This window comes from Euleptes europaea, chromosome 2 (genome assembly GCF_029931775.1).
Source record: "Euleptes europaea isolate rEulEur1 chromosome 2, rEulEur1.hap1, whole genome shotgun sequence".
NCBI classification, from domain to species: Eukaryota; Metazoa; Chordata; class Lepidosauria; order Squamata; family Sphaerodactylidae; genus Euleptes; species Euleptes europaea.
Genome location: NC_079313.1, coordinates 80,879,184 through 80,906,968, shown reverse-complemented (window position 1 = coordinate 80,906,968; position 27,785 = coordinate 80,879,184). Strand labels below are relative to the sequence as shown.

The window sequence follows — 27,785 nt, the reverse complement described above, 5'->3', positions numbered from 1 at the left end:
TTACAAAATTTATATCCCACCTTTCTGCCCTCACAAAGGCCACTAAGGATGCTAACAAATTAAAACATACAGAATAAAATCATATTTTAGAATCATTTAAGACCAACCCTAAAACACACACACACCTCTTTAAAACAATTAAAAACAGAGCTAAAATACATACTAAGACGTTTTTTAAAACATTAAAACATTGGTCAGGAAGATGTTGCAATATCAACATCTAGGGAGTTTGTTATGTTGTGCAACCTATCCGTAATCTTAAAAAGTTCTTTGACATAATTTCACAGTTTGCTCATTGCTTATTTTAGTGAGGTATCTTCATAATCATACTGTAATACTTTTCTCCCTTTCTTTTGTTGTTATTGTTGACATGTGAGCCATTCATACACATACAGTTCATCATGTGCACCATGAATTGTCACCATATCACTTCCTTTATGGGTATTTACAGCAGCGTGGAGAAAACTATCCAATCCACCAAGTGGGATTCTGCACATGAGTGGTTGACTTGGTGGTAATACCTTCCACATCAGTGATTTAAAGCAGCTTCTATATGGCAACCATAACATGTAAACTGATCCTGATAATGAGAGCAAAGATAACTCACTGAACCTCTCCAAGAGAAAAGAACAACATCAATTCACCACTAGAATGACAGCGTAAACTGTTTCAGATATAGATTATTTTTGAAGTATGCCTACATTTTACTGTGGGTGAAGGGGCAAGTTTTCTGTTTGAAAAGACCACAACTAATGCATCAAGCTAAAATATTCTTCATACATTTGTTCAAACTTAGAAATTTTTTGTTTCTATGACTGTTGTAGGAAGATCATGTCCAAATTTGATTTCTTTGAGTGCTCCCAGACGCTGTTTTCCCAATACCTTTGTGAAATAACAACACAATGATTTGAGGGAAACTCAGCATGAAGCCAAGGCACAGTTGGGGAATTTTGATGTGATCCTTGATAGGTTTGCACAACTGTTATGTGCCCTGGAGCTAGAATGGTATCTTGCATCATACTGTTCCTCTGAAGAGTCTAAAAGCCCCTTTTATCACTTCTTCCTGCAAAGCCATGGCAATAATCAGAAGTGCTGATGTACCCTAAGAAATCTTCTGATTTGCATGCATTTATGCACTGTCTTGGACCCAGTGATGGATCCAAGAACATAAGCAGACTTGGGAACATAAGCAGACTTAGCGCAATTCTACGTGTGCAAGATCTTGTGCAGCAACTAGTGCTTTCCTACCTCTATCTTATAGTGCTCAGCAATTGCTTGCACAACATCTTGTGCAAGAAAATAAATGATTCGGGATACATGTTTCAGTTATTGCAAGGGGCCAGCATGAGGTTTATTTTTCTGCTTGAATAAGTATCCTGGTGCATGCATAGGGTTGCCAACCTTCTGGTACTAGCTGGAGATCTCCTGCTGTTACAACTGATCTCCAGCCGATAGAGATCAGTTCACCTGGAGAAAATGGCCGCTTTGGCAATTGGACTCTATGGCATTGAAGTCCCTCCGCTCCCCAAACCCCGTCCTCCTCAGGCTGTGCCCCAAAAACCTCCCGCAAAGAGGGACCTGGCAACCCTGTGCATGCAGAAAATTTCCAGTGGATACAAATCATCATGTCTTTGAAGTCATGTGTAAGAAACTGTGCTTCTGCACTGTAGGGAGCTGCCACCACTACCCTGCTCCTCCCCCATACACCACGAGGAAGCTGACTCCACTCACATTTCCCTCACTGTGGCTGTGGCTTGTGATGGTGCAACAAGGGCAGCCCCCCCCCCCCCCCACTAGCTTGCTGCAGCAAACCCAACATCATGGGCAGGCAGGGTGGTGACAGAGCTGGCTTTTGTACTCCACCTCTGGCACCCTAGGCAATCACCTAGGTGCACCTAATGGACAGGCCTGACCTGTCCCATTTACCCTATGGGAGTACAATGATACTGCTACTGTACAATGATATTCTACTGCTGTACTGTAGCACCATCATCAGGATACTTAGGTAGCTTTTCAGACAGCCTTTCATGATTGCAGCAATATCATGGCAGTTTATCACTGAAGATGTTTCTGCCTGCCACTGAATCAGTTCTTTTCTGGTGGTCTCTGGACTCTGTTCTTCTTTATCTTGCTAGCACATTTCAAGCACGCTGGGCAGTAAAATGGGTAAATATGACACTGACCTTTGACTTTAGTAGGGAAGAATCCTCCAGAGTCACTTGATAGGGCAAAAACGTCTGCTAGTATTGGCATTTTATAAATAGTGTCTGCAATTCCCATAATCGCTGAAGGACCTGGGTATGTGAAGAGTGGAAAAATACAAAGCATTGTGCAACAAATGTCCTAGGATGGTATAAAGTTACTAATGGTGGGGAGTCTGAGACATAAATACACATGCCAGTCTATATATGGTGTACATGCTCTGGAAAGCTGTAGCTAACCACAGCTTATCAGAGCATGTACATGTTTTGAGACAGTTGCTTGGGCAGTAATTCTATGTAATGATTTATTTTTCCAACACTTATGCATGTAAGAACTTTGAAGCTTCTGTAATTAGTTGTTTGTCTCTGACAGTCATTGGTTTTACAGATGGAAATGTAGTTACATCGATAACCTTACATATAACAATAACAATTACACGCATGCACATCTGCTTCTATAAGTCTGTTCTGCAAAGAGTAACCACAATCTTCTTTTGTCTGTATTCAGTCAGTTCAGGGAACCGGCCTTGCATTCATCGCTTTCACGGAAGCAATGACCCACTTCCCAGCTTCTCCTTTCTGGTCAGTAATGTTCTTTCTGATGCTGATAAACCTGGGCTTGGGGAGCATGATTGGGACCATGGCTGGCATCACCACACCCATCATTGACACTTTCAAAGTGCGCAAGGAAGTATTAACAGGTAAAGTTTCTCTTGGTAAACTATTGACACGTCAGATCTTCTATATGCATAGCAAAGCTCATGTCCATGACTTGCAAAGTTTGGAGCTTCAGTATGATGTTTCAAGTGGTATCAATATGTTATTCAAAAAAGACATTGTCTAAAGCAGAGGGTAACAGCTCAGTACTTGGGCTGAACTATGTTGCAGTATCAAAAGGAATAGTAGAGGGATTTGGTATTCAAGGAAAGAATTAGTTCCCTGATCTATCTGTCCTTTGGAGAGAATGTCAAAAGAAGGATGATATTCTTTCTGGTAGTGTCAGAATTTAGAATCTCAGTCATTGTGATAATGAGGGGCTGGTTAGAGATATGACATTTTTGGAAGTGGATGGATATGGAGTCAATTCACAAAACCAAAATATAGTGACTGTATGTATGTGGATCTAGACTGAATTTGGTACACTCAAAAAACACGTGTCCTAGTTAGTATTGTGCAGAGATAGTGATAAATTTGGTGCATCTTTAAAAGAGCTTAGCTTTACAATCTAAGTGACACTCTATGTGAAAGGTTTTTTGGGGGGAAGTTGGCAAATTGGCAGAGAATATGGGGAGCCAGCACCAGTAGCTGGGAAAATCAAGGACTGACTTTACTTATTTTATAGCAAGATAAGGATCTGCAGTGTCCAAAGGCAAAATTCACTCCAGCTCCATTATAGTGTGGGCAACTGATGGGATGCATACAGGCCTCCTCTGTGCATCTCTTTTTTTCTGGGTGAGGCCACCCTGGCTCCGATCCCTGAGCTTTCAAACTGTACACTGCCCAAGCTGCTCCTTGCCAAGCATTTAGTAGTGTGCAAAGGAGGTGTGCCATGTCCTTTCTTCCTATCCATGAGGTCTTTGGGTGAAGGATAATAGCACCCTTTACTGGCAGCGTCACCTAGAGCTGAGCCTTCAGGAGAAGGTGCCTTATCTGAGATCCTTGAGATCCATGGGATCTGGTTCTGAATGAGATCTGGTGGGGTTAGGTGTCCCCTAAGCCCCCATATCTTCCCCCAGGATTGTCTCTTGCTCCACCTGTTCATCCTCTGTCTGTTCCTGCATCTGTCCAGCCCAGGAGGGGGTGACAACGGTGATCACTTAAGATGTTCATGGTCACCACCTAAATGGCAGAGAACCTTGCTGCCCTAAAGTCTTTTTACTAGTCTTTCCATGGCAGATATTTTCACTTAAAATTACACTGATGAGTAATTATATACTGACACTTCTTGTATGTCAGAACGGTTCTAATGTGTCTCTGATTCTCATCCTTAGTCATCACAATCAGTTCATATGTGAGGATTGTGTCAGGGGCTCCTTTGATATATGACCTCTGTATTATGGAATCTACAGGTTGAATCTAACGTCTCCTTCCCACTAGGATAAAGACTTTCCACTTAGAAGGAGGGAGTCATTAGATCCAACCTTGTGTTACATACTTATGCACTAATGGTGACCCTCTGTTCTTTGCAGTTGGCTGCTGCATCTTTGCTTTCTTTGTGGGGCTGATCTTTGTGCAGCGTTCTGGCAACTACTTTGTCACAATGTTTGATGATTACTCTGCTACACTGCCGCTCACTGTTGTGGTCATCCTGGAGAACATTGCTGTGGCCTGGATTTACGGTACCAAGAAGTAAGAGGGTTTTTTTCAAAGTGAGCCAGGGGAGTTTAGGGAGTAATATTCTTTCTTTCTTTAATGGCCTGGCTCAATTGCTAAGCTTTCACCTTTTAACACTGCCTCTATAAGCACTAAATATGTAAAGGGCTGTATTGTTCTTGAAGCGTTCAGTCTCTGGGTGTTTATTTGGTCTACTGGCTCTACCAAAGATCTTAACAGAAAATCCATCCAGAGGGGAACAGGGAACAAGGTCTTTGTGCTTCATCAGTTGATTTTTGCTTCATTTGTCTTTGTAGGTTCATGCAAGAATTAACAGAAATGCTGGGTTTCCGGCCTTATCGGTTTTATTTCTACACATGGAAGTATGTCTCTCCTCTATGCATGGCTGGCCTAATGGCAGCTAGCGTCGTCCAATTAGGACTCCACCCACCAGGTTATAGTGCCTGGATCAGAGAAGAGGTAAGTTGGTGAATAAGGACATATCCCAATGATCACAAAAACACTTCCAGCCCATGTGATTTGGACCATTCCACATATTTGTTGAACACGAGTTCCATGCCAGTGTACCATAAAGTCACAAGATCGTTACAAAATGTTGTGAAGGTCTGGATTTCTAGCCTTCTCTCCAATTGGAAATAAGAGCCAGATGCTATCTTTATGAAGCAGGTGCTGGTTACACAGGCTCTCTTGATTTAAGATGAAAGAATCCTGGATTAAAGAGGGGTGATTGAGGGTGTGGAATCTGAGCACAAGAATCCATTGTAACATTTATTCTTTCTCCAGGACATTATTGCCCTAGCTTTACAACCTTGCAACACTATTATTGCTGCTACTGCCCCTTCTTCTCTTTCTTCTCCTTCTCCTCTTCTTAGAAGCTACCACCTACAAGAGCACAATGTCCTAATACACTATTCTTGAGAGGTTAATACTATGCCAAGTGTTTCAGCGTGAGTGTGCAAAACAATACAAGGGAGGAGAATGATCTTCTGGCAGAAGTTCTTACAGTTTATTAAAATTATCTGTATGGGTCATGCTGGTCCATCCCTAGATAGAGATCCAGTAACCAGTGTTTGCTTGCCTTGATGCCAGAAGAACGCTAGCCTTATTCTCTAGAGATATACTTGCAGTGAGATTGCCAGATGCTGATTGCATTTTTCTTCCAGGCTGTTGAGAAGTTTCTCTTTTATCCACCATGGGCTATGGCTGTCCTTATCTCACTGATCATCTTGGCCACCCTTCCTCTTCCGGTCGTCTTCATCCTACGCCAATTCCATCTGATATCAGATGGCTCCAATGCTCTGTCAGTAACATACAAGAAGGGACGTATGATGAAGGATATCTCCAACCTAGACGACAATGATGAGACGCGTTTCATCTTGAGCAAAGCGCCCAGCGAGTTGCCTTCTCCCATGCCTACGCATCGTTCCTACTTAGGCCCAGGAAGTACATCCCCTCTGGAGATGAGCACCGTTGCCAATGGACGCTATAGCAGTGATTATCTTATGGCTACCACTCCTGAATCTGAACTGTGACAATCGACAAACATCCCTCCCTGCTTCCCAGGAAAAGGAAAGAAGGTTCTAGAGAAGGAGCCAGTGCTTTGGATAGCCTTTCCAGAATTTACAGGAGACAGGGCCAGATGACGACAGCGGAGTATAACGGTGGCAATAGGCCTTCCTCCTGGCAAGTCCCAGCCAAAATAGCGGAATCCTCCTCAGTAAATACTACTTCTGCTACTACTGCTGCTGCTGCTATTACTGCTATTACTACTACTGCTACTAATAATAATGACATTGCAATAAATGTTATGGGCATAAGGAAAAAATTAACCAATTGGTACTGAAAAACACAAATCACTCATGTTCATGCAACCAGAGGCTGGACAAGGGAGACAAAATCAGGCAACAGCTAAAAGAAAGGGTTCAGGTTTCCTGGAGCCCTCTCTTTGCCCATCCCTTTCCTCTAGTTGGAAGAAGAGATCGCCTCAGCGCACTAATCTACCTAACACCACTATTAATAGCACAACAAAGCTGAATTTCTTGATATGGATTCTACCAGCCCACCTGTGGTTTTACATGTTGGTAATACTCTAGTTCCTTGGTAAACACATTGTACAAGTCTGGGCCAAGATTCATTCGTACAATGCTTGGCAATGGCATCGTGTGACATCTGCCACATCATTGCTTCTGTTGGATCAAAAACTGTTAGCACTGAGGGGATCTTGTTTCCGTGAAGTTTGCATTGGTGTGATCACTAATGTTACTCTCAGTGTTCCTCTACTAAAAGTTGGTTCATGTAGTGGTGCAAACTCCAGTATGTGCACATGTGCCATGTGTATAGGTTAGAATCAAAACTCTGTGGATGTAATTTTCTAGAATTCATTATGTCACTCTTGACAACATCTGCATAGTTCCAACCAGGCTTTGACAGCATATATTTTCTCAACGAAAACTCTTATAGTAGTAGCTATTCTCTACAGACCCATGGAGGGCATGCTTGGGCCTTCTTACATTATCAGGTTTTGAGGTATTAAAAGCACACTAAAAATTACTAATGCACACACTGCACATTTTCTTTCAAGTGAACACTAGTGCTTTGGAATATAACATTTTCTGCACAAAGTGGACAGAAAATGTAATACTTCCTCCAGGTAGTGACTTATTTATCATGTGGAATGTTGTTAGGCACATGGCACAGTCATGTGTTGGCCAAAGCTTTTGACATTATTAATGGCAAGTGACAGAGCTCTGAGCTTCCTGCTCAGTCACATTCAATTGGTGACTCAGACATGCTGTGCCATTTTTTAAAAAATCTATCTTTTAAAGTTTTATATTATTATTATTTTAGTTGCTTGGAGATTGTGCACGTCTCTGCCAGGCAAATCATGTGTGGGAGTGCACACATAGTGAGCATCTTTAAAAAGTTACCCAGATATGCCACGTAATTTTTCAACCTTTGTTAAAAAAAATCAATATATTTGGAATTTGATTCACTCTCGTGCTCTACAATTTGTGTGTGGGAGCACACACCTACAGTGAGGGAAAAAAGTATTTGATCCCCTGCTGAATTTGCCCGTTTGCCCTCTGACGAAGAAATGACCAGTCCATAATTTTAATGGTAGGTCTATTGTAGCTGTGAGAGACAGAATAACAACAGGAAAAACCCCAGAAACCCAGAAGACAAAAGTCAGAGATTGATGTGCATTATAATGAGGGAAATAAGTATTTGATCCCTTTGCAAAAGATGACTTAGTACTTGGTGGCAAAACCCTTGTTGGCAATTACAGAGGTCAGACGTTTCTTGTAGGTGGCCACCAGGTTTGCACACATCTCAGGAGGTATTTTGTCCCACTCCTCTTTGCAGATCCTCTCCGAGTCAGTAAGATTTCGAGGCTCATGGGTAGCTACTCGAACCTTCAGCTCCCTCCACAGATTTTCAATGGGATTAAGGTCTGGAAACTGGCTAGGCCACTCCAGGACCTTAATGTGCTTCTTCTTGAGCCACTCCTTTGTTGCCTTGGCCGTGTGTTTTGGGTCATTGTCATGCTGGAATACCCATCCTCGACCCATTTTCAATGCCCTGGCTGAGGGAAGGAGGTCCTCACCCAAGATTTGATGATACATGGTCCCGTCCATCGTCCCTTCGATGCAGTGAAGGTGTCCTGTCCCCTTAGCACACTGGTTCCCAACCAGGGGTCCGTGGACCCCCAGGGGTCCCTGAGAACTAAATTAAGGTCCACGAAACAAAGTTATAAACCCATAATAAATTAATATTTTCAATTAAAAGTTCTCTGTTATAAAAATATATATTCAAATATTATTCTAAGTTTAATGATTAACTAACAGTTATGATTAAAGATTATTTTCAAATTCTCAGCATTTTTATTTTGAACCTTGGGGTCCCTGAACCGAACAAAAAAGTCCTAGTGGTCCCTGGTCAAAAAAAGGTTGGGAACCACTGCCTTAGCAGAAAAATACCCCCAAAGCATAATATGTCCCCCTCCATGTTGGACGGTGGGGATGGTGTTCTTGGGGTCGTAGGCAGCATTCCTCCTCCTCCAAACTTGGCGAGTTGAGTTGATGCCAAAGAGCTCGATTTTGGTCTCATCTGACCACAACACTTTCACCCAGTTCTCCTCTGGGTCATTCAGATGTGCATTGGCAAACTGCAGACGGGCCTGTACATGTGCTGTCTTGAGCAAGGGGACCTTGCAGGCTCTGCAAGATCTCAGTCCTTCACGGCGTAGTGTGTTACCAACTGTTTTCATGGTGACTATGGTCCCAGCTGCCCTGAGATCATTGACAAGTTCCCCCCGTGTAGTTCTGGGCTGCTTCATCACCGTTCTCATGATCATTGCAACTCCACGAGATGAGATCTTGCATGGAGCCCCAGACCGAGTGAGGTTGACAGGGTTAGGGTTAGGGTTGTCACCTTCTCACCAAGCTGCTTGGCAATAGTCTTGTAGCCCAGTCCAGCCTTGTAGCCCAGTCCAGCCTGACATCCTTGGACAGCTCTTTGGTCTTGGTCATGGTGGCTAGTTTGGAATCTGATGGATTGATTGCTTCTGTTGACAGCAGAACCCTAACCCTAACCCTAACCTGGCTGGTTGATAGGGGATCAAATACTTATTTCACTCATTATAATGCACATCAATCTCTGACTTTTGTTTTCTGGGTTTCTGGGGGTTTTCCTGTTGTTATTCTGTCTCTCACAGCTACAATAAACCTACCATTAAAATTATGGACTGGTCATTTCTTCGTCAGAGGGCAAACGGGCAAATTTAGCAGGGTATCAAATACTTTTTCCCCTCACTGTAGTCTGATTTTATTTTTAAATGGTTGTTTTGCCCTCCCCCTCATGATACATGCCGCTAGAGATTTTGTAGTTGCTTATGAAATGTCACTTTGTGGGATCATGCAGTGGTGAATGTGTGAAAAGAGCATCTGAGGGGAAGAGCAGTCACTTAATAGCAAAGGACATGCTTAGCATGCAAAAGGTCCCAGGTCCAATCTGTAGCATCTCCAGTGAAAGGAACTCCGGCAGCAGGGCTGTAAAAATCCTTCCCTTTGGAAAGGCTGTGCCAGTTGGAGTATATAATAGTGGATGAAATAGGCCAATAGGGCTGTAAAAATCCTTCCCTTTGGAAAGGCTGTGCCAGTTGGAGTATATAATAGTGGATGAAATAGGCCAGTTGCCCTCTATGCTTTGAGTCTTCAGGTAAAGGTGGAAATATTAGGGTGTTCGTGTATGAATAGATGCTATCAAAAATAGTCATGGCTAAATTTCCCTCATTCCCCCCGCCCATTAACATATGTGGGAAAAGGGACTCTGAGGGTAACAGCCTGAAGACGATCTCACAAAATCAAACCAAAATCTCACAATTCAACCCCCCCACTCTTACACATGAAGCCAGCTGGGTGACCTTGGGCTAGTCACAGTTCTCTTCGAGCTCTCTCAGCCCCACCTACCTCACAAGGTGTCTGTTGTGGGGAGAGGAAGGGAAGAAAATTGTAAGCTGGTTTGAGTCTCCTTAAAAGGCAGAGAAAATCGGCATATAAAACCAACTCTTCCTCTCCTTCTTAGGAAACCTGACCTCTGTGCATTTTCATGTCCGTGGGATCAAGTTCTGATGAATAGATCTTCATAGTTTCCCCATAGGCTTGAGCTAGGGATATTCCTGCCTCCAGAAGTGCAGGCCTGTAGCAAACAGCAGTGATTAGTGGGCCATTTTAGGGCTGGTGCATAAAACAGGCTATCCTGTAGAGACCACATTACATGGCTTTTCATGCAAGCAGACTGCAACCACTCCCTATGGTACAGACTGAATGATTTTCTCTACTCCAGAAAATAAAAAGGTTTGCTGTGGAACAGAGAAAATAACCCCATTCTGCACAGTGAGCCACTGCTCACTAACAGCTTGTTGGGACTCAGTTGAGGCAGCTATTAAAAACCTCCATGTGGCAGCTATTTCACGTTCACCCGACAAGAGCAGTAGGTACTTGTGTATTGAATCTCCTAGTGCCCTTTCCATTAGGCCTGGGCACTCTCTGCAGAATCTTAGCACCCGAAAGCTACCTAAGCATTTCTGGTGGGCAAAAAATCCGATCAGTAAGTTAGTAAGCCATTCTAGAAGGGAAATCCTAATTGCAGATGGAAAACTCCTTATGCTGACATGGTTGCCAACCTCCAGGTGGTGACTGGAGATCTCCTATTATAACTGATCTCCAGCCGATAGACATCAGTTCACCTGGAGAAAATGACCACTTTGGCAATTGGACTCTATGGCATTGAAGTCCCTCCCCTCGCCAAACCCTGCCCTCCTCAGGCTCTGCCCCAAAAACCTCCCACTGTTGGCAAAGAGAGACCTGGCAACCCTAGCTGACATGTGCCTTGGTTTGATTTTGTGATATCGTCTTCAGGCTGTTATCTTCATAGTCCCTTCTCCCACATATGTTAATGAGCCTGTTAGCCCCAGACAAAATAATAAAGCCTAGACAGAAAGTGCTTGCATAAATACTACAGGTGGTTAATTCATCCTCTTTTTGTATTTAATCACCCCTCTGATCCTCCTGCCACGGGCAACATGCATTAGAAAGCAACAGACTGTAAAAGCAGAAGTTCTGGGAGGAATAAAATAAAGTATATCTTCTCCTGAGAAGCAGAATATCCAGAGATCAAGAGTAAGGCAGACATGCAGCAGTATTCTACTACTGTGAACCAAAGATGTCCACTGCAATCAAAGAAGTCGACGGGTTTCTACCTGCTGGAGATTTGGTTCCCTGGGTGTTTAGCAAGTAGTGCCAGTGGGTGGCGCTGTGTTGCTATGTCTGTCCCAAAGGCAGATCCACACATTCAAGCTCTGCTACTTCGCTCCATGCCCTTGTGTGTGGGCAGGAACAGGACAGGACTGTACAAAGACATAATATGAACCAGGCAGTAGGTAGTGGCTGCTGTTTCCAGGATAGCAGGTGCACTTTTTCAGTCACTGTGATCATAGATATTGTTGAGGGTTTCTCCATATGTCTCCTGCTTTAAGAATAATTTTTCTGCATATAGTTGTGGCCCCTAGGACTCTGTATAGGGTTGCCAACCTCCAGGTGGAGCCTGGAGATCTCCCAGAATTACACCTGATCTCCAGACTACAGGGAGAAAATGGCTGCTTTGGAGGGTGGACTCTATGGCATTGTACCCTGCTGAGGCCCCTCCTATTGCCCTCCTCAGGCTCCATCTCCAAATTTCCAGGGGTTTCCCAGTCTGGAACTGGCAATCCTATGAACACAGCTGTGTAGAGGAAATGGGGGGGGGAATACAGTTCCATGCTCACAGTCCCTAAAACAGGAAAGGAATGTAGTGATGGTGGTCTTTGTGCCTAGTGATCACTTTATAACCTGATTTGGAGATCATGATGGAGAAGACCATGTTGCGTCCAACCTAATCCTAAATGTATATTTTTATGTGAAAGTAAGACCTGTTCAGTGACACCTATTTTTACTTGTTGAGACTACAGAAATCTACAGAGTGCAGGCTTTAGCATATTTTGCATTATTTATTTATTTTTGGCCATCAAATTGGAGCCAACTTATGATGACCCCATAGGGTTTTCAAGGAAAGAGAAATCCAGAGGTGGTTTGCCATTGCCTGCCTCTGCATAGCAACCTTGGACTTCCTTGGTGGTCTCCCATTCAAATACTGGCCAGGACCAACCCTGCGTAGCTTCTGAGATCTGTCAAGATTGGTCTAGCCTGGGCAATCCAGGTCAGGGCACTTTGCACATAGAGAAATTTATTATTAATTCTGTTGCACTGTCTCCCTTTCCATGCTCTTTTCTCCCCTTCCTCTTCCAACTAGTGCTTTAGGATGCAGTCTGTCAGGGATTAACAGCCTTCTTGATCTATATGTATATTTTTTTGCTGGCCATGCTTCTCAGCCTATGCACACTGGCAAATTTCACTGGAGTTCAGTGAGACAGACTGGAGCCAATGTCAATCGATGCACTTCAATTGGAGTCAGCGGAGTCTATGGATTTTGCCCCCCATCTAATGGGGCAGGCCAGTGACTCTGCAGTGAGCCCACTGAGTTTTCTTCTCTCACGTTGTGGCAATACCATACCAGTGGCAATGAGGAAACAAAGAAGCACTATCTGATATGTAAGTGTACATATATAGAGAAATAATCTATAGATTCTATTTCTATTGTATATTTTATTCTGTAAATGTCGGTGTAAATGCTGTTAAATGACAAACATATTCCAAAAGTGATCTGTGAAACTATTTTCATTCTCAGTGCTGACAGATCTATTTTATTGTATATTTGATATATTTATAATTTTTTAGTGTATGATTGGTGACCACACCCTGCTGAGCTGCCCACATGGGGGTGGGTGGGGGGAGCACAGAGGGGCACGGCCTTCATTCTTTCTGTGGAAATGTAACAGTATTACATTGTGGCATTTGCTAGGCATTAGGCTGGGGAAGTGGTGGGATTAAATGTTAGATGCCTTGAGCAGTCGCTCCATTGAGTCCGTGTGTATGCGTGCGTGTTAGGGATTGTAACTGCTGTTGTGTTTATGTTTGTTATATTAGGGTTAGCTTTTCCTATAATCCAATCACTTTCAACGCCATTCTGTCGCTTCTGTTGTTGTGGATGTTCCCTGCCCTGTGAGCGTGGCCTCTGGGTGTTCCCAAATATACGGGCTGTTCAGGCAGGGGTTGGGGATCGGGCTGTACCTCATAGCTACAAGACAGAGCCCGAAGATGTGATCACATGTACATTCCACGCAGACGTGGGCGAAATGTATGGGGAACTTTGGAAGTCAACGTTTTCACCTTGACTTTTAGTATAGGGGAAATCATCTCACCGTTAATTAGATATAAGCGCTGGCTCAGAAGTGTCCCACACTCTGCAAAAACAAAAGCCACTGAATGACAACAGACCAAGTAAGAGTTTTCTCAATAGCCCACCTCTCCCTCCACTCGTACTGTATCTGCCTGTCTAGGGTCAGCTGATTTATTATAGCACACACTACAACTTCTTGAAGCACAAAAGCCTGGGAAAGCAACACTCCAACAACCTTCCCATCAGTGTAGCCTACCTGGAATGTCTCCTAAGCACCTGAGAGCCAGCCCATCGTGCAGAATGAACCCACTTGGCCAGGGTGACTTTTCCTGAATGCGTTTTCTATATTCTGGCTCTTTAGACACAAGCAGGTTTCTGCCTATTTATATAGTCAAATAATACCTGAGTTGTTGAATTGGTTGCCTTGAGCCAATCACAGCCTTGATAAGCACATTTAACTCTGCTCTTAGTTTCACTTGGAAAGGAAGCAATTTTAGATAACAGCACATAGTAGATTTGTGCCCCGATCCAGAAAATGTAATCCACATGTGACAGTAAGTAGACTTCCATGATGTATGGATCTTCTCTGGATCAGATACTGTATGTGTAAACTGGATGTACATTCAGATACTCATTCAAATGTGGATGTCATCTATCCAAACTGCATTGCTTTCAACTGATGTGCATCCAGGTGTACATCCCTGTCTACACTGGTGCAACCAGTCACCTGTGATTATAACTGGATTGGGCTGACAGACCCCAGGAACCAAGCACATTGGAGTGTTATTCTATGATCAGGATGGTTTGAAACCAAGGCCTTCATATTTAAACCACTGCACATTTTCTGGTTTAGCTGAAGGTTTGGGCAGATACACTGTTAGTGGTGACATGGGACTTATGGTTTCAAATGAAATCTGCAAACGCTGATATCTAGTCCATTGTTGGTATAAATCAGAACCTAGTCTTACCACTGCTTCTAGCTTGTTTTTTACTCCATCAATTGAGCTCAATTTTACTTCATCACGTGGCGAATATGTTTCATGATTTGCTTAAACTTGCTTCAAAATCAACAGGTTCTGAAATTGGTTTACAATGTGAGTGATGAATGAGGATATGGTCACCAATATCCTGGGTTCGTCACGTGGTGAAAGCAAAAAAGGGTCGACTGAGGATGGGATGAGCTTCAGCATGTTAACTTATCTGATCCTAGACAGGCAAGAGTGCCTAAGTTCCTTGGTTTCAGTGGGCTTAGGCAGAACTAGCTCTGTATGTTCTGTCATCCAAATGTCCGGTCCATCATGGAATGGCCATTAGTTAGATATCATTACACCAATGGTTGATCTGTGCTTTGCCCAATAGAGCTAGAGCAGAATGATCAGCATTTATAGTGCTAAAACTGTGATTGGAATTTCCAGGGGCCAAGGAAAGCTCTGTTAATCATTTTCCCAAGAATGCTATTCCTGGAGCTATTTTAGTTTTCCTTTTACCAGCTGACAGTTTATACTCTGTCCCCCAAATTATTTGAGGTTGTAGTAAATCCCCCCATACACACACAATTGGTTTACGCTGCTGCTAAAGCAGAATCTGTAGGCTGCCTGTAATATAACATTCTGCAGCTTTCATAAAATATCTGGCAAGACAATGCAACAATATTTCCCCACCCTATCAAATAGTAATAGATAATACTTGATGCAGCCCTACTTTTTAGATTCAAGTGCTATTGGTGGTGGACTGGGAGGCAGCTACAAAACAGAAACTGTGAATGTCTTCTAGTTAATCCCCTCTGAATGGTTTCTCAGCTCCAGCTGTACAGTTTCTTCTTAACACCAATCCTAACTTCAGCCCAGTTCAGTGGGCATGTTTGTGTATTGGGCCTAACAGGTCTATGGAGACAGGAACAAAGAACTTTCCCAAAAGAAGAGCTCAGATGTGATGTGATGTTGCTCTGGGAATATAAAAACATTGTAGAATACACACCACAGCTGAATAATACAGGTCATGAGACATTTCCCACAATCTACTGCTGAGTTCATTTGAAAACAAAGGCCTGATCCATCAACAGAATTGTCCATTGACTTCCTAGAAACCCTGAAGCAAGAAAAACCAGAATGATTAGCTTGAAGAATGGGGAAAAACTGAAAGAGAAAAGGAGAACAGAGTACATAATTTGCCAGTCTCCAGGTAGGGCCTGGATATCTCCTGAAATTATGATCTCCAGATGATAGAGATCAGCTTTCCTGGAGAAAATGGCTGCTTTGGAGGATGGAGTCTATGGCATTATACCCTGCTGAGGTCCCTCCCCAGGCTCCACTCCCCCAAATCTCCAGGAATTTCCCAACCTGGAGTTGGCAACACAGCACACAATGCTTCATGGCCCCACCTGAGTAAAAGGAGCCTGAATCCCATAGGGATGTCTCTAGCCACTGTGAGGAAGCAGCATTTGCGGTGGGGTTATTAAGATTTCTGAACTGTTGTAACACCATGCCATGCTTAAATTTGGAAAGCACATGAGACTTTCTCATGAGACTTTACCAGGGAGTGGTGGTGGGGAGCACAGATCATAGTGGTTTGTCTGATATATAATGTAGCTAGTGTATCTACCCTATGCACCTTGTGTCAGCAGGAGAATTCTGTTGTGTGGGAGAAATACTGTAACAATCTATAGCATCCTGCAATTAAAAGAATTTCTTCTTTACCATGCAATGTCTCTGGGGTCTCCTTTCCTCCTGGCTTGTAATATCAGGGCACATAACAATCTTCAGAGGCTTTCAGAAAAAGATGAGGTCTAGAGCAAGAGTGTCTAACTGAAATATATTTTTGCAGCACCTAGCATATTTCGGGTTGCCAGTTCTGGGTTGGGAAATACCTGGAGATTTTTGGGGTGGAGCCTGAGGAGGGTGGGGTTTGGGGAGGGGAGGGAACTTCAATGCCATAGAGTCCAATTGCCAAAGCGGCCATTTTCCCCAGGTGAACTGATGTCTATCACCACCACCCTTTTGGTTCCGCAAACTCAAACCCCAGCACCCCCTACCCTATCCTTTAAAAAGCATTATTCATAATAGGGGGTTGCATGACTCACTAAAGAAGATAACAATAACATGTCAAAACAGTAACAATTAATTGCACGTCTATTCAAAACCAAATTAAAACTTTTAAGTTGAAATTTATTCAGCAAAACTGATGAACTTGAAACAGTGGTACCAGCTCTTCAAAGTCTGGAAAAAAAATTCTGATAGTTTCCACCAAATATGTGGCCATGTTGCCAGCATGGTGCCATAGCTTGATCTATTGTAAATTAGTGAAGAACACAGTTGAAGGGGCCCTTCTCTAGCACCCACCTGCTGCCCTCTTGCCTCTTAGTGCCCCCCTAGGTAATCCCACTGCCCCCCGGGGTGGTGGTACTGCCCACTTTGGGAGCCACTGCTCTAAACTATTCTGGATTTGAAGATATGGCATGCCCCCATCTTAGAGAATCTTTTTTGTCCTCTAAAAAGGGTATGCTTCTCACTGCTTTCATTCTTCTCTGTCTGTTGCAGTGCAATATGCCAGATGTCATGAGGCAGACAGAATTGTTTTGCTGAGTGGCTAATAATAACTATGGTTGCCTGAAAATGAATTAGCAACTTTGGATTTCTGTTCAGGTTTCAATCCTATGCTCACTTACCTAGGAGTAAACCCCAAAGAACTAACAGGATCTACTTAAATGTGAACCTGCATGAAATCTGGGTACCTACGGTAATTCTATCGTATATGTTCATCTCTTATATAGATCAAGCTAATGTCAAATATTGTCATGAAGATTTGACTCTAATGAGGCACATGTTCCTGCAATCCTTTTCTTATGCTAAAAGATGGGGAATGGGATGGGACACAAAACTGTGGAAGAGCCAAGCCTCAAATCCCCTGGTAACCACTGTGGGCCATGTACGGCCACCAGGTGTCTCCCTGCTCTCTGAGAGATGCAGAAGCTCATTCTCAAAGAATTTACAGCTTGATTTAAGGAATGGGTGCCAACATCCTCAGCAAGAGTTGATCAGACAAGTGCATTGATTTTCACTGATCCTGCCAGGCCAAAATACAAGTTATCTGCTGTGCAGCATTACAGTTGTTTAACAGCACACAGCAGTAAGATACAAAGCACAGGCATGAAGAACATTGGCTCAACTTGGAACTAGAAGTACACTACAGCCACAGTGAATGTAAATGATTGGAGTGGCATTTGCTCCTGTCATGGAATCTATAATGTCCTCCTGTATGGCTGTAGCACAGGAGTAGAGCATATATGCTTTGCATGCCGATTCAGTCATCTACAGTTGAAACAGTTTTTGGAGAACCGGTCGGAGCAAGTAATACTGAACTGCTGACTTGACGCCATACGCCACAACCTGAAGTAATTGGATTTCAATAAACACCATAGTGTGGTGTAGTAGTTAAAAGTGGTGGTTTGGAGTGGTGGACTCTAATCTGGGGAACCGGGTTTGATTCCCCACTCCGACACATAAGGCCAGCTGGGTGACTCTGGCCTAGTCACACTCTCTTGGCCCCACCTACCTCACAGGGTGTCTGTTGTGAGGAAGGGGAGAGAAGGTGATTGTAAGCCAGTTTGATTTTTCCTTAAGAGCTAGAGAAAGTCAGCATATAAAACCCAACTATTTTCTTCTTTTAATTATTACTTCCACTCTGATAGCATACGGGCCTGCCTAAAACTCCTGGACTGGACCTGGCAACCCGCTATGCAGGCACTTGACTACTGTTCTGGCCGCGCGTGCACCCCAAGCGCTACGGGACGGTCGCTGCCCGCTCCGTAGTAACGGACTCGGCCGCTCCTGCGAGCGCCGTGCAGCTAGCAGCTAGGAAGCAGGTGCAAGGGCAGCCTCCAGCGAACCTGAGAGAAGCCATGTTCCTGTGCAAACCCTGTTCCAGCCGCAGCCATGTCATGAAAAGCAGACAGTCACATAGTCAATGCCAAACACCCCCCCTCCCCATTGCAACATCCACAGCTAATGGGCAGTCAACAGCGATCCTGATAACAGCAACGACTCGTTCTTCCAGCTATGCAGCAGCATTCCCCAGGTGTTTGCAGAGAACGCACCCATTGTTCCAGAACATTCATCACTTCAGCAAGAGATCTCCCAGTTCCTCCCGGGGTACAGAAGCCATCGGAATCAGAATAGATTTCCAAATTCTCACTATCCCACCCCGGTAGCCACAGATTAGTTCCTTTGTCACCTTTTGTCACCTGGGAACCTAGGAGGGAGTAAAAACCCCTCTCCCTGCCCCCAGAAAAACAGTATATCTGGGGTGCCCCCAGCCCATCATGACACCTTAGGTCTTTCCTTGGCATCTACGCCATTACTCTGTCGGTTTGGGTTTTGCGCAGCCTGACCACGCTCCCTCCCGCCTTGCTGGTCAAGTCCACGGGAACCTCTTGCCCCATCTTGCTCATTTTTCCACTCTGTCTTAGTCTACGTGAACTTGGACATCACCGCATCTGGAAGGTAGATATTACCCCTCAACAACTCCTATTTGTGCTTGCACTCCTCTCTTTACTTCCTAGAACTCTTTGTATGTTTGTATGTAACATTGATTTGATTGAAAACTACATAAACACTTTTAAAATCTGGAATTCATTGCTTCTGTCTTGATTTAAAGGTCACAGATACCGTCTCTGGTATACAAAGGTTGTGATACCGCTATAGAAATAAAAATAGCCATCTTGCTTGCTAATTCCCCAAGTTAAAGAGCAATTTGGCTAACAACTCATACTTGTCCTATGCTACTATTCTAGATTGGTTTCACTGAAATGCCTCCTGGTTTTAGGCAATTTAATGACCATGCTGAGGTGCTTTCAGAAGGCCCCCTCTAATTGGGTGGCTCCAAACACTCTACCCAGCAAACTTTGAAGCCTTCCTCCAGTCTAAGGAGACTTCCTCCATCAGAAACACCGCTTAAGAAGGAAGAAGGCTCCCTGGGCTAGAGGAAAGCTTCCAACTTTGTTGAGCCAAGTGGCCGGATCCACACCGTTACCATCTTGCCCTGGATAGCAAAGGGGAAGGAGGTATACAGCTGTGGAGACCCGGTTATGTGGATGTGATGCCAAGCCTCAGTATGGCTTTATGCTACAAGTGCAACAGAGGAGTCTCTTGTGCCTTCAATAAATGTGTAGAAGAGGGATTTGGGGCAGGGGCTGTTTGTGTTGCTGCAAAAAGAAACTCTGGCCTTGGCAGAGACTCTGCTATGCAAGCATCACATACATATGCATGGAGCATTGTCTATACTGCTTGTAATTATCAAAAGGCCAAGGCTGGTTGGCATGAAGACATTACTCAAATGCCCAAGGAAAAGGGGTTCACTTTCTCATAGGCTGCTGCAGAATTCAGGTTTGTTGTGACTACTGTGAAGTCCCTACACCTGTGCAGGCCAAATGCAGAAACTTCCACAGCTCTTTCGTGAGTAACTTTCCCCTTCACCTCTCCTGATGGTTTCAACCACCTCTAGTCACAAAGCAGGAGAGGAAATGTTGTGTCTCCTTTTCTATTTTCTTGTTACCACCATGGAAAGAACAGTGCTTGGGGGCTGTCTCCAAAGAGTTTATTGTAAGATAATGAATTTTTGATTGACAAAAGAGGTATTTTGTCTTCACTGGAATTTTGATGGGTGTTATACTGCAAAGTTTGGCCATGGAAGTACAGTTTAGGATAGTAGTTACAAAGGTTACTGTGACTTCACATGCTTAATTGGAAGCGTGGGATGCTCACAGTATAGGAGACATTGTGAATGGGAAGCATTCAATGTTTGGGAAATCATTCCACATAAATATGCTGGAACTGAGGGCAGTTCGAAAGTCCCTCCTGTCATTTACACAAGAAGATGAAGGGAAGATAATACCAGAGCTATGTATTTCCCCACTCCTCCACATGAGCAATGGACTCTAATCTGGGGTACCAGGTTTGTTTCCCCACTCTTACACATGAAGCCTGCTGGGTGACCTTGGGCTAGTCGCAGTTCTCTTCAAACTCTCTCAGCCTCACTATTTCAGGAAGGGAAGGAGACTGTAATCCAGTTTGATTCTCCTTTAAAAAGGTAGAGAAAATCAGCATATAAAAACCAACTCTTCTTCCTATGGGCTCTGTGTTGTTTGAAAAGGCAACAACTCAGAGGGAACTGGGAGGGAGGTTGGCTCTGCATTCATTCCTTCATGGCTAGAGATGAGAAGCCATTAGTGGCTTCTTATGGGCGATCTCTGTAAGTTTCCGCAGCTGGCCTAAGGATGCACTATTTCCAAAGTGTGACTACATGGGGACTCTCCTCATGAACATCAATTTCCAGTGTCTTCAACATGCCCCTAAGTATTAAGGTGCCCAAAGCCAAGCTGAGCAATTCTTTTTATGATGTTAGAGCAAGTAAGCCAATGGTAGGCAAAGAGTCATGGCAAATCTTCCTTGCCAAGGCTACTGTGTCATCAGACATGTCAAGGGAGAGGCAGAAATTTCAAGAGTGCATGGATGGTTTGACGATGCTTGTGGCTGAACTGCTTGTGGTACTGACCGGTCCTCGTCCAGTTAGGTACAGGAGCTCTGCCCTTTATTGCATCTAGTCATGCTAGCTGGATGGACTCTAAGGAAGTAAGAAGACAGCAATAAACAAACAAATTAATGAAAATTTAAAAACCTACAATGGAAAAAGGATTGCCCCACCATCATCGTGCAGCTCTGAAACAAGGCACAAAGCACTTGACTCCCTGAATTGCAAAAATTGCAGGAACCTTATTTCGGGCTCAATCAAGACTTTGAGCTCTGAGGGTTTTTGCAGAATAATGCAAAATAAAGATGTATTTTTCTTTCTCTTTCTTTCAGGGAGGGGCCTTGGATTAGTTGCTGTTTCCTTGCCTAACATTTTACTGGGTTGTTGTGATAATAAAATGAGACAATGACATATTGTAATTTGCACCAAGCATTAGGGACGGACTTGGAAAGATATATTAAAAAAATTACATTATCTAGCTGAAAATGCCACTAGCTTTGTTTTTCTTGAGTATTATCCCAAATAAAACACAGTAGCACCACTTCTGGTGTCCTCCGGCAATTTCTCTGCTTTCATATGGTTATTATCAATAATAGATTTATTTATAGCCCATAAATAGTCATAATGAGTCACTTCTCAGGTCTCAGAATGATACTTGCTCCTATTTAACATTTCATATTTTAGATGGTTTTAGACGGTGGTTGTTTCTTGAAAGTTAATCAAATTAACAATGGTGTTTCTGTGCTTAATTAATTTATCATACCAATGATTTCTGCCCTAATTATAACAGTGAAGTGGGTTATTTCTTTCCTTAGTCTCAGGGGCCAAGTTCTGTGCCTTTAGCAGCAAATAACATTGGCTGGCAGAGCAGTTCCATATGTGCTAACAGTTAGCATAATTGCAATTCTAAATGCAGAGCCAGTGTCTAACTGGATGGCTAGTTCGGGCTTTGCTAATTTAATTTCTTCCATCTACCAGGCTCCTTCAGCTCAAGCTGATCCAAGTTATTTGTCTTTACTCCACATGTATCCCATCCTGTTAGATAAGTAAAGGATTTTGTTTGATTTAAGACAAAAGGCTGTCTTTGATTTTGTTGTGTGCTGTGATCTGACTCTTCTGTAACCACAATCACGATTCATCGACTCTGATTATTAACACCCAGCAAACTGGGTACTTAAGAGTATTAGGAGTTCCTATATATCTGCCCAGTTCACTGGTTTCTGATTGGCCTTTGCCAAGTAAATGGGCTTAAGCATTGGGTATGCATACCAAAAGCACAAAAGTACTTGTGGGGAGGGGGAAGAGTGAATGGCCTGTGTTGATAACAGTGCTACAGTTACAAGGATAAGGTGTAAAAGCCACCCCATAGATATTCTGAAAACAAACTGCTTTATGTGCAACATAGTTTTAACATATCCAAAAACAGGCCTTTAGATCTTCCCACACATCTTGTCCCCTACCCCCTCCTGAAATCTGGAACTTGTTATTCCCAGCTTGTCTCCCTAGGGAGGCCCCAAGCACTTCCTTTATTCCTCCCCATGTACTTTTTGATGAGAACAGAAAAAATGATGAAGATAAAGATGAGAAATAAGGGGAGAAGGAAGTATCCCCATATTGGTGTAGGTAGGATTTGCATCCCAGAGAATTTCAGCTGCCATGAAAAAACAAGCTGATAGCCCTCTAGTGATATTCTCCCCTACTCATGTGGTCCATCTCTACCATCTCTACTTACCTATACCACTCTGTCTACCACATCACGGTTTTTTGGTTTTTTTTTGAAGTTCAGACTGATAACCATTCACACTAAGGGGGTTACCGCACTTTGTATTCCCAGCGATGTATTAAGAGTTTTAAAATGTTGTAAAAAATATCGCTTTAAAAGGGTTTTTGGATACCACGGCTTATAAATGGTTGGAAGACGTCTTCACAGCTAAAGGGGCCAAACAAAGTGCGAACAGTATTTTTTATAACGTTTTCAAACTCTTAATACATTGCTGGGAATACAAGTGCGGTAACAGCCTCTTAATACATCGCTGGGAATACAAAGTGTGGTAACCCCCATTGCTTTAAAAGGGTTTTTGGATACCACGGCTAAAAAATGGTTGGAAGACGTCTTCACAGCTAAAGGGGCCAAACAAAGTGCGAATAGTATTTTTTATAACAGTTTCAAACTCTTAATACATCGAAAGTGAGAACAGAATTTTTTATAACATTTCCAAGCTCTTGATACATCGCTGGGAATACCTAGTGCTAAGTTTGTGTAACATGAGAAAACCTGGGTGTCTACTAGTGGCATAATTTTTAAGCATAGAACTAAAGAGTTGTGCATCCATTTGCTTTCTTGCTTCCAAATAAATGTAATTGTGTATAGCGTGAATCAACCTGGCACCCATCTTTTCTAGATTCTGCTTTAACAATTACCAGGAGGAGGCTTGGTTTAACCCACTCCAAGGACTGTTTTTGAGTATATCATCCCTAGGAGGATAGTGTATGATCAGAGAAAGAAATGTAAGGAAGGATACAAATGTTCCCACTGAGTATGGATTTTATCAGCCCAGTTCAATCCTTTGTATTAAGCTCTAAATGGCTATCCAGAAGATATGAATGGTTGTGGTACAGTGGTACCAAGTTCAATCTCCAGAAACCATGTTGGGAAAGTTTCTTCCAGAAGCCTCTGGAGAGCTGCTATCAAACAAACAGATGGAATAACTGGACCAGATGAATCAAGGAGTATATGATATCCTCACGCCATCAGCAGAAACAGCCTGCTGCCACCTTGGAATCATATCCCAAGGGGTCTTCGCAATAATTGCCAGCTCCCTGGGGCAGAATAAAAAAAGAGGGGAAATAATATGCTCCACTGGTCAGAATACATTGGACTAAGTCTCCACCCGGTATTTGTTAGATCTGATACCGAGAAAGCAATGACATAAGCACAACTGGGAATCTGCCATTTTTCTTTGCATATGCATTTATGCTCATAGTCCACACAGTATATTTTAGCATGCCAATAAAGTATTATTGTGTTTTCCATCTGTCAAGTAATTAACACTGTCAGCCAAGTGCCAAGAGCTCTTTGAGTGCCTGAGATAAGATCTATGGGAAGCCAGTGGCTGCTGACTTCAGTACTGTCTTCTCCAAGGACCAGGGCAGGATCATTCCCCTGCCTTTTCTCCCTGTCACATTTTCCTGAGATTTTAGCTCGCTTGCAGTTAAATGGAGAATCAGATTTAGTTTCATTAGCAGCCAGGAGCCCTGCCACAACATTGTGAGAGCTGAGCATATCACTGCTGGTAAATGAGCGTTCAGGAGAAGCTGCTGTAGGAGAATCTTGGCTTTTCTTTCTTCTTAAATTATGTTTCTGGGCATACTAATTAACGGGGGAAATTAGAGAAGGCTTTGATGAATCAGGTTCCTAGCAACTCAGAAACCAACTGTCAGACCAATAAAGAATTAAAGATGGAGAAAATTATGTTAAAAGAAACTCTAGATTTTAAATATCAAATCGTTATAGGCAAGGGCTATTGCAATATTTTTTGGTTTATCAGTTGGACATATTCTTACATAAACAGAAGGCAGAACAATAGATTCATTCATAAACCTTTAATGGCATATATAGAACAATACAGAACAATAGATATTTCTTCTTAGCTTTGCATGCCTTCTTATAATTAGACAAAAGCCCCCAATTTGACTGAAATAAATGAACTCCAAAAAAGTAAGTTCTACATTGTTCTGTTTGCCTTGCTACTTGTGACCAGCATATTTGCCAGCACGATGCACACATGAAGCTGCCATATACTGAATCAGACCCTCGGTCCATCAAAATCAGTATTGTCTATTCAGACCGGCAGTGGCTCTCCAGGCCTCAGGCAGAGGTCCTTCACATCACCTTCTTGCCTAGTCCCTTTAACTGGAGATGCCGGGGATTGAACCTGGGACCTTCTGCATGCAAAGCAAATGCTCTACCACTGAGTCACGGCCCCTCCCCCTATGCATTGACAAAGATCTTGGGTATTTTTACCCCTATGACTCTAAAAAGTAATTATTGCTTTTCTCTTATCTATTATTCAAATATAAACCTGCTTTGGCTAAAGGGTATATTAGATTTTAGAATGACTCTTTTACTTTCTGCTCTCCATTATCAGTGTGCACACTGGCTCACTAATAGTGCTTGAAAAGCTCCAAACTGTGTTAACATCACATCTGAAAAAACACTTATTCCTGCCAAAGGGACAACAGTTGGTGTATCCTGAGTTGCTGGGTTTGCATTCCATGATTTGCATTCACGCCTACTACAGTTGAACTGGGCACTATGCCTGTTTTCTTGGGAAGCAAGGCACTCTCCTGTTGAACAGCACAGGTGCAGAATTTAGCCACTGAACACTGGGGGGGTGCCTGCCAAAGGGGGGGGTCTCCCACTCTTGCTCTAGGAAATCAGAGAGGGGGGTATCAGCCAAGGAAGCCCTGCCCACAAGCCAGCAAGCAACTGGGACTCCATAGGCTCCTTAGTTCTGCCCTGCCTGTACATAACTTGCTGGTAATGGAGGACTGATTCCCCCCCCCCCCCAATTACAACAGAATGACCCCACTACTCTCAGCTGGTCTGTGGCAGATCCTTCAGGACAGACTTCTGCAGTTTTTCTGGAACCCAGACAGAACTTCTTGGGAGTGGCCACCGAAGGCCTTCTCCCCTAGGGCATCTTCCTGTGATCTCCAGGATCAGATGAGCATGCCTATTATATTAGATGCTTTGGAACACAGGCAGGACAATGTTGCTGCAGCTGCCTTTGCGGGCTTCCTAGAGGCACCTGGTTGGCCACTGTGTGAACAGACTGCTGGACTGGATGGGCCTTGGTCTGATCCAGCAGGGCCTTTCTTGTGTTCTTATGAGTCTGAAAGCCAATGTGGTAGAGCATGGGACAGCTTTCCCAGGGAGATGGGGGAATAATACTCCTGAGTAGTGTTGCCAGGTTCCTCTTCATCACCGGCGGGAAGTTTTTGAGGTAGAGCGTAAGGAAGGGGAGGTTTGGGGAGGGGAGGGACTTCAATGCCATAGAGTCCAAAGGGGCCATTTTCTCCAGGTGAACTGATCTCTATGGGCTGGAGATCAGTTGTAATAGCAGATCTCCAGCTAGTACCTGGAGGTTAGTACAGGAGCGAAACATACAAGGTGCAAAAGTACAAACTTTATATGCTACAAAGATTCACAAAAATAACAAGGTGCCTATATGAATACACCAACAGTAAGAACAAACATAGTGGCTATATACAAAATTCTAGGATGACTATGTACAAGATCATGGAATAAAGTTACTTTCAAATAACATGTCTTTCTATGGTAGATAGATAGCCTCCAAAAGTGAGGGATGCGGAAAGAAGAAGAGACTTCACAATGAAGTCTCTTCTTCTTTCCGGATCCCTCACTTTTGGAGGCTATCTATCTACCATAGACTTCATTGTGAAGTCTCTTCTTCTTTCCGGATCCCTCACTTTTGGAGGCTATCTATCTACCGTAGAAAGACATGTTATGTTGGTGTATTCATATAGACACCTTGTTATTTTTGTGAATCTTTGTAGCATATAAAGTTTGTACTTTTGCACCTTGTTGTACTAAGTTCCTTATCCTTCGATATTGGTACAGTGGTGCCTTTTTTCCCTCCAGTACCTGGAGGTTGGCAACCCTACTCCTGAGGCCATGGCCACGGGATGCACTTGCTTTGGTTGGGCCTGGGTGGTGTAAGGGACGAGCATCGTCTGCTAGTCAGTGCTGTCTCTCGGCAGCCCCCAGCCCTCCTGCTGCTGGCACCGCACACTTCGCATCTGCCTGTCGCCAAGTTCGCCGGCGCCGGTAACCTTTCAAAAGGCTGAGCGCCAGTTTTCTTCCCCGGAGCGAGTCACAAGTCTAAAGGGACGCTTCGTGTGGGGCGAAGAGCCTCCCCCACCCCCCACCCCCTCAGCGGGGAGCTGGAAGAAGCGCAGCACGGAAGGGGTTAAGAGCCGCCTCCCGCGAGGCGCGCCAGCTCGGCGGAGCCGGGCCGGGCGAGCCACAGCCTGGTATCCGGGCAACAGGCGGCGGCGGGCCGCCACTCGCCGGAAGGCTGCCGGAGTTGTCCCGCTTGGTGCCGCCCTCCCGAGAGCGCCCCCTCTGGACAAAAGGCGGGATGCACCAGACCACCACCCCTCCCCCGCTCGTTTCCCTCAGCGGCGGCCGTTATTACCGCCGGGCGCGGTGCAACAGGGCGCGGGGGAGGGGTGCGCCCCCCTCGGCAACTCCGCGCTTGCCCCTGTGCCCCTCCCGGCGCCGGCGAGGAAGGAGGGGGGGGAGAGAGGCCAAGCCGCCCGAGCGGCGCGCTCCCCGCTCCCCGCCCACCGTCTGAGCGCCGAGGCGGCTCCCTCGCCAGCGCACCTGCGGGCCGGCCAGAGCCGCCAGCCAGAGCGGCCCCAAAGAGCCCCGTCGCGCCTGGATCCGAGGGGAGGCGAGGCGGGGCCCTCCCGGAGCCTAAGAGCTTCGCCTGAGGAGGCGGCGGGAGGAGAGAGAGAGAGAGAGAGACCCCCGGGGCTGGGGGGGAGGCGGCTCAGCCCAGGGGCGCGTGCGAAGGGGGCGCCTGGCTGGATCGCCTGGCCCTCGCCGGCTGGGGCAGAAAACGCGCCTCCTCCCCTCCCCCTCCCCCTCCTCCCCCTCCCCCGGAGCCCTGGAAACGACCCCGCCGGAGAGGGACAGGCGACGCCAGCGGGGCAGCCGGGCGAGAGCCGGGTCGTTGGCTGCGTGGTGTAGCGGTGAAGAGCGGTGGTTTGGAGCGGTGGCGTCTGATGCGGAGAGCCGGGTTGGCTTCCCCGCTCTTCCCCATGAAGCCAGCTGGGTGACCTTGGGCCAGTCACAGTTCTCTC

The 27,785-nt window shown here is 44.5% G+C and overlaps 1 protein-coding gene across 1 annotated transcript in view; it reads left to right on the top strand.

Moving 5' to 3' along the window:
• SLC6A17 (solute carrier family 6 member 17) overlaps window positions 1-6,082 on the top strand; it is a 32,225-nt gene extending 26,143 nt beyond the window's left edge. Inside the window, exons 8-11 of the mRNA XM_056867704.1 lie at window positions 2,710-2,902; window positions 4,391-4,550; window positions 4,832-4,994; window positions 5,699-6,082. Coding sequence (XP_056723682.1) covers window positions 2,710-2,902; window positions 4,391-4,550; window positions 4,832-4,994; window positions 5,699-6,067 — 885 coding nt within the window. The 3' untranslated portion in view covers window positions 6,068-6,082. The remainder of the gene's footprint in view (window positions 1-2,709; window positions 2,903-4,390; window positions 4,551-4,831; window positions 4,995-5,698) is intronic.
• Window positions 6,083-27,785: the final 21,703 nt, after the last annotated feature.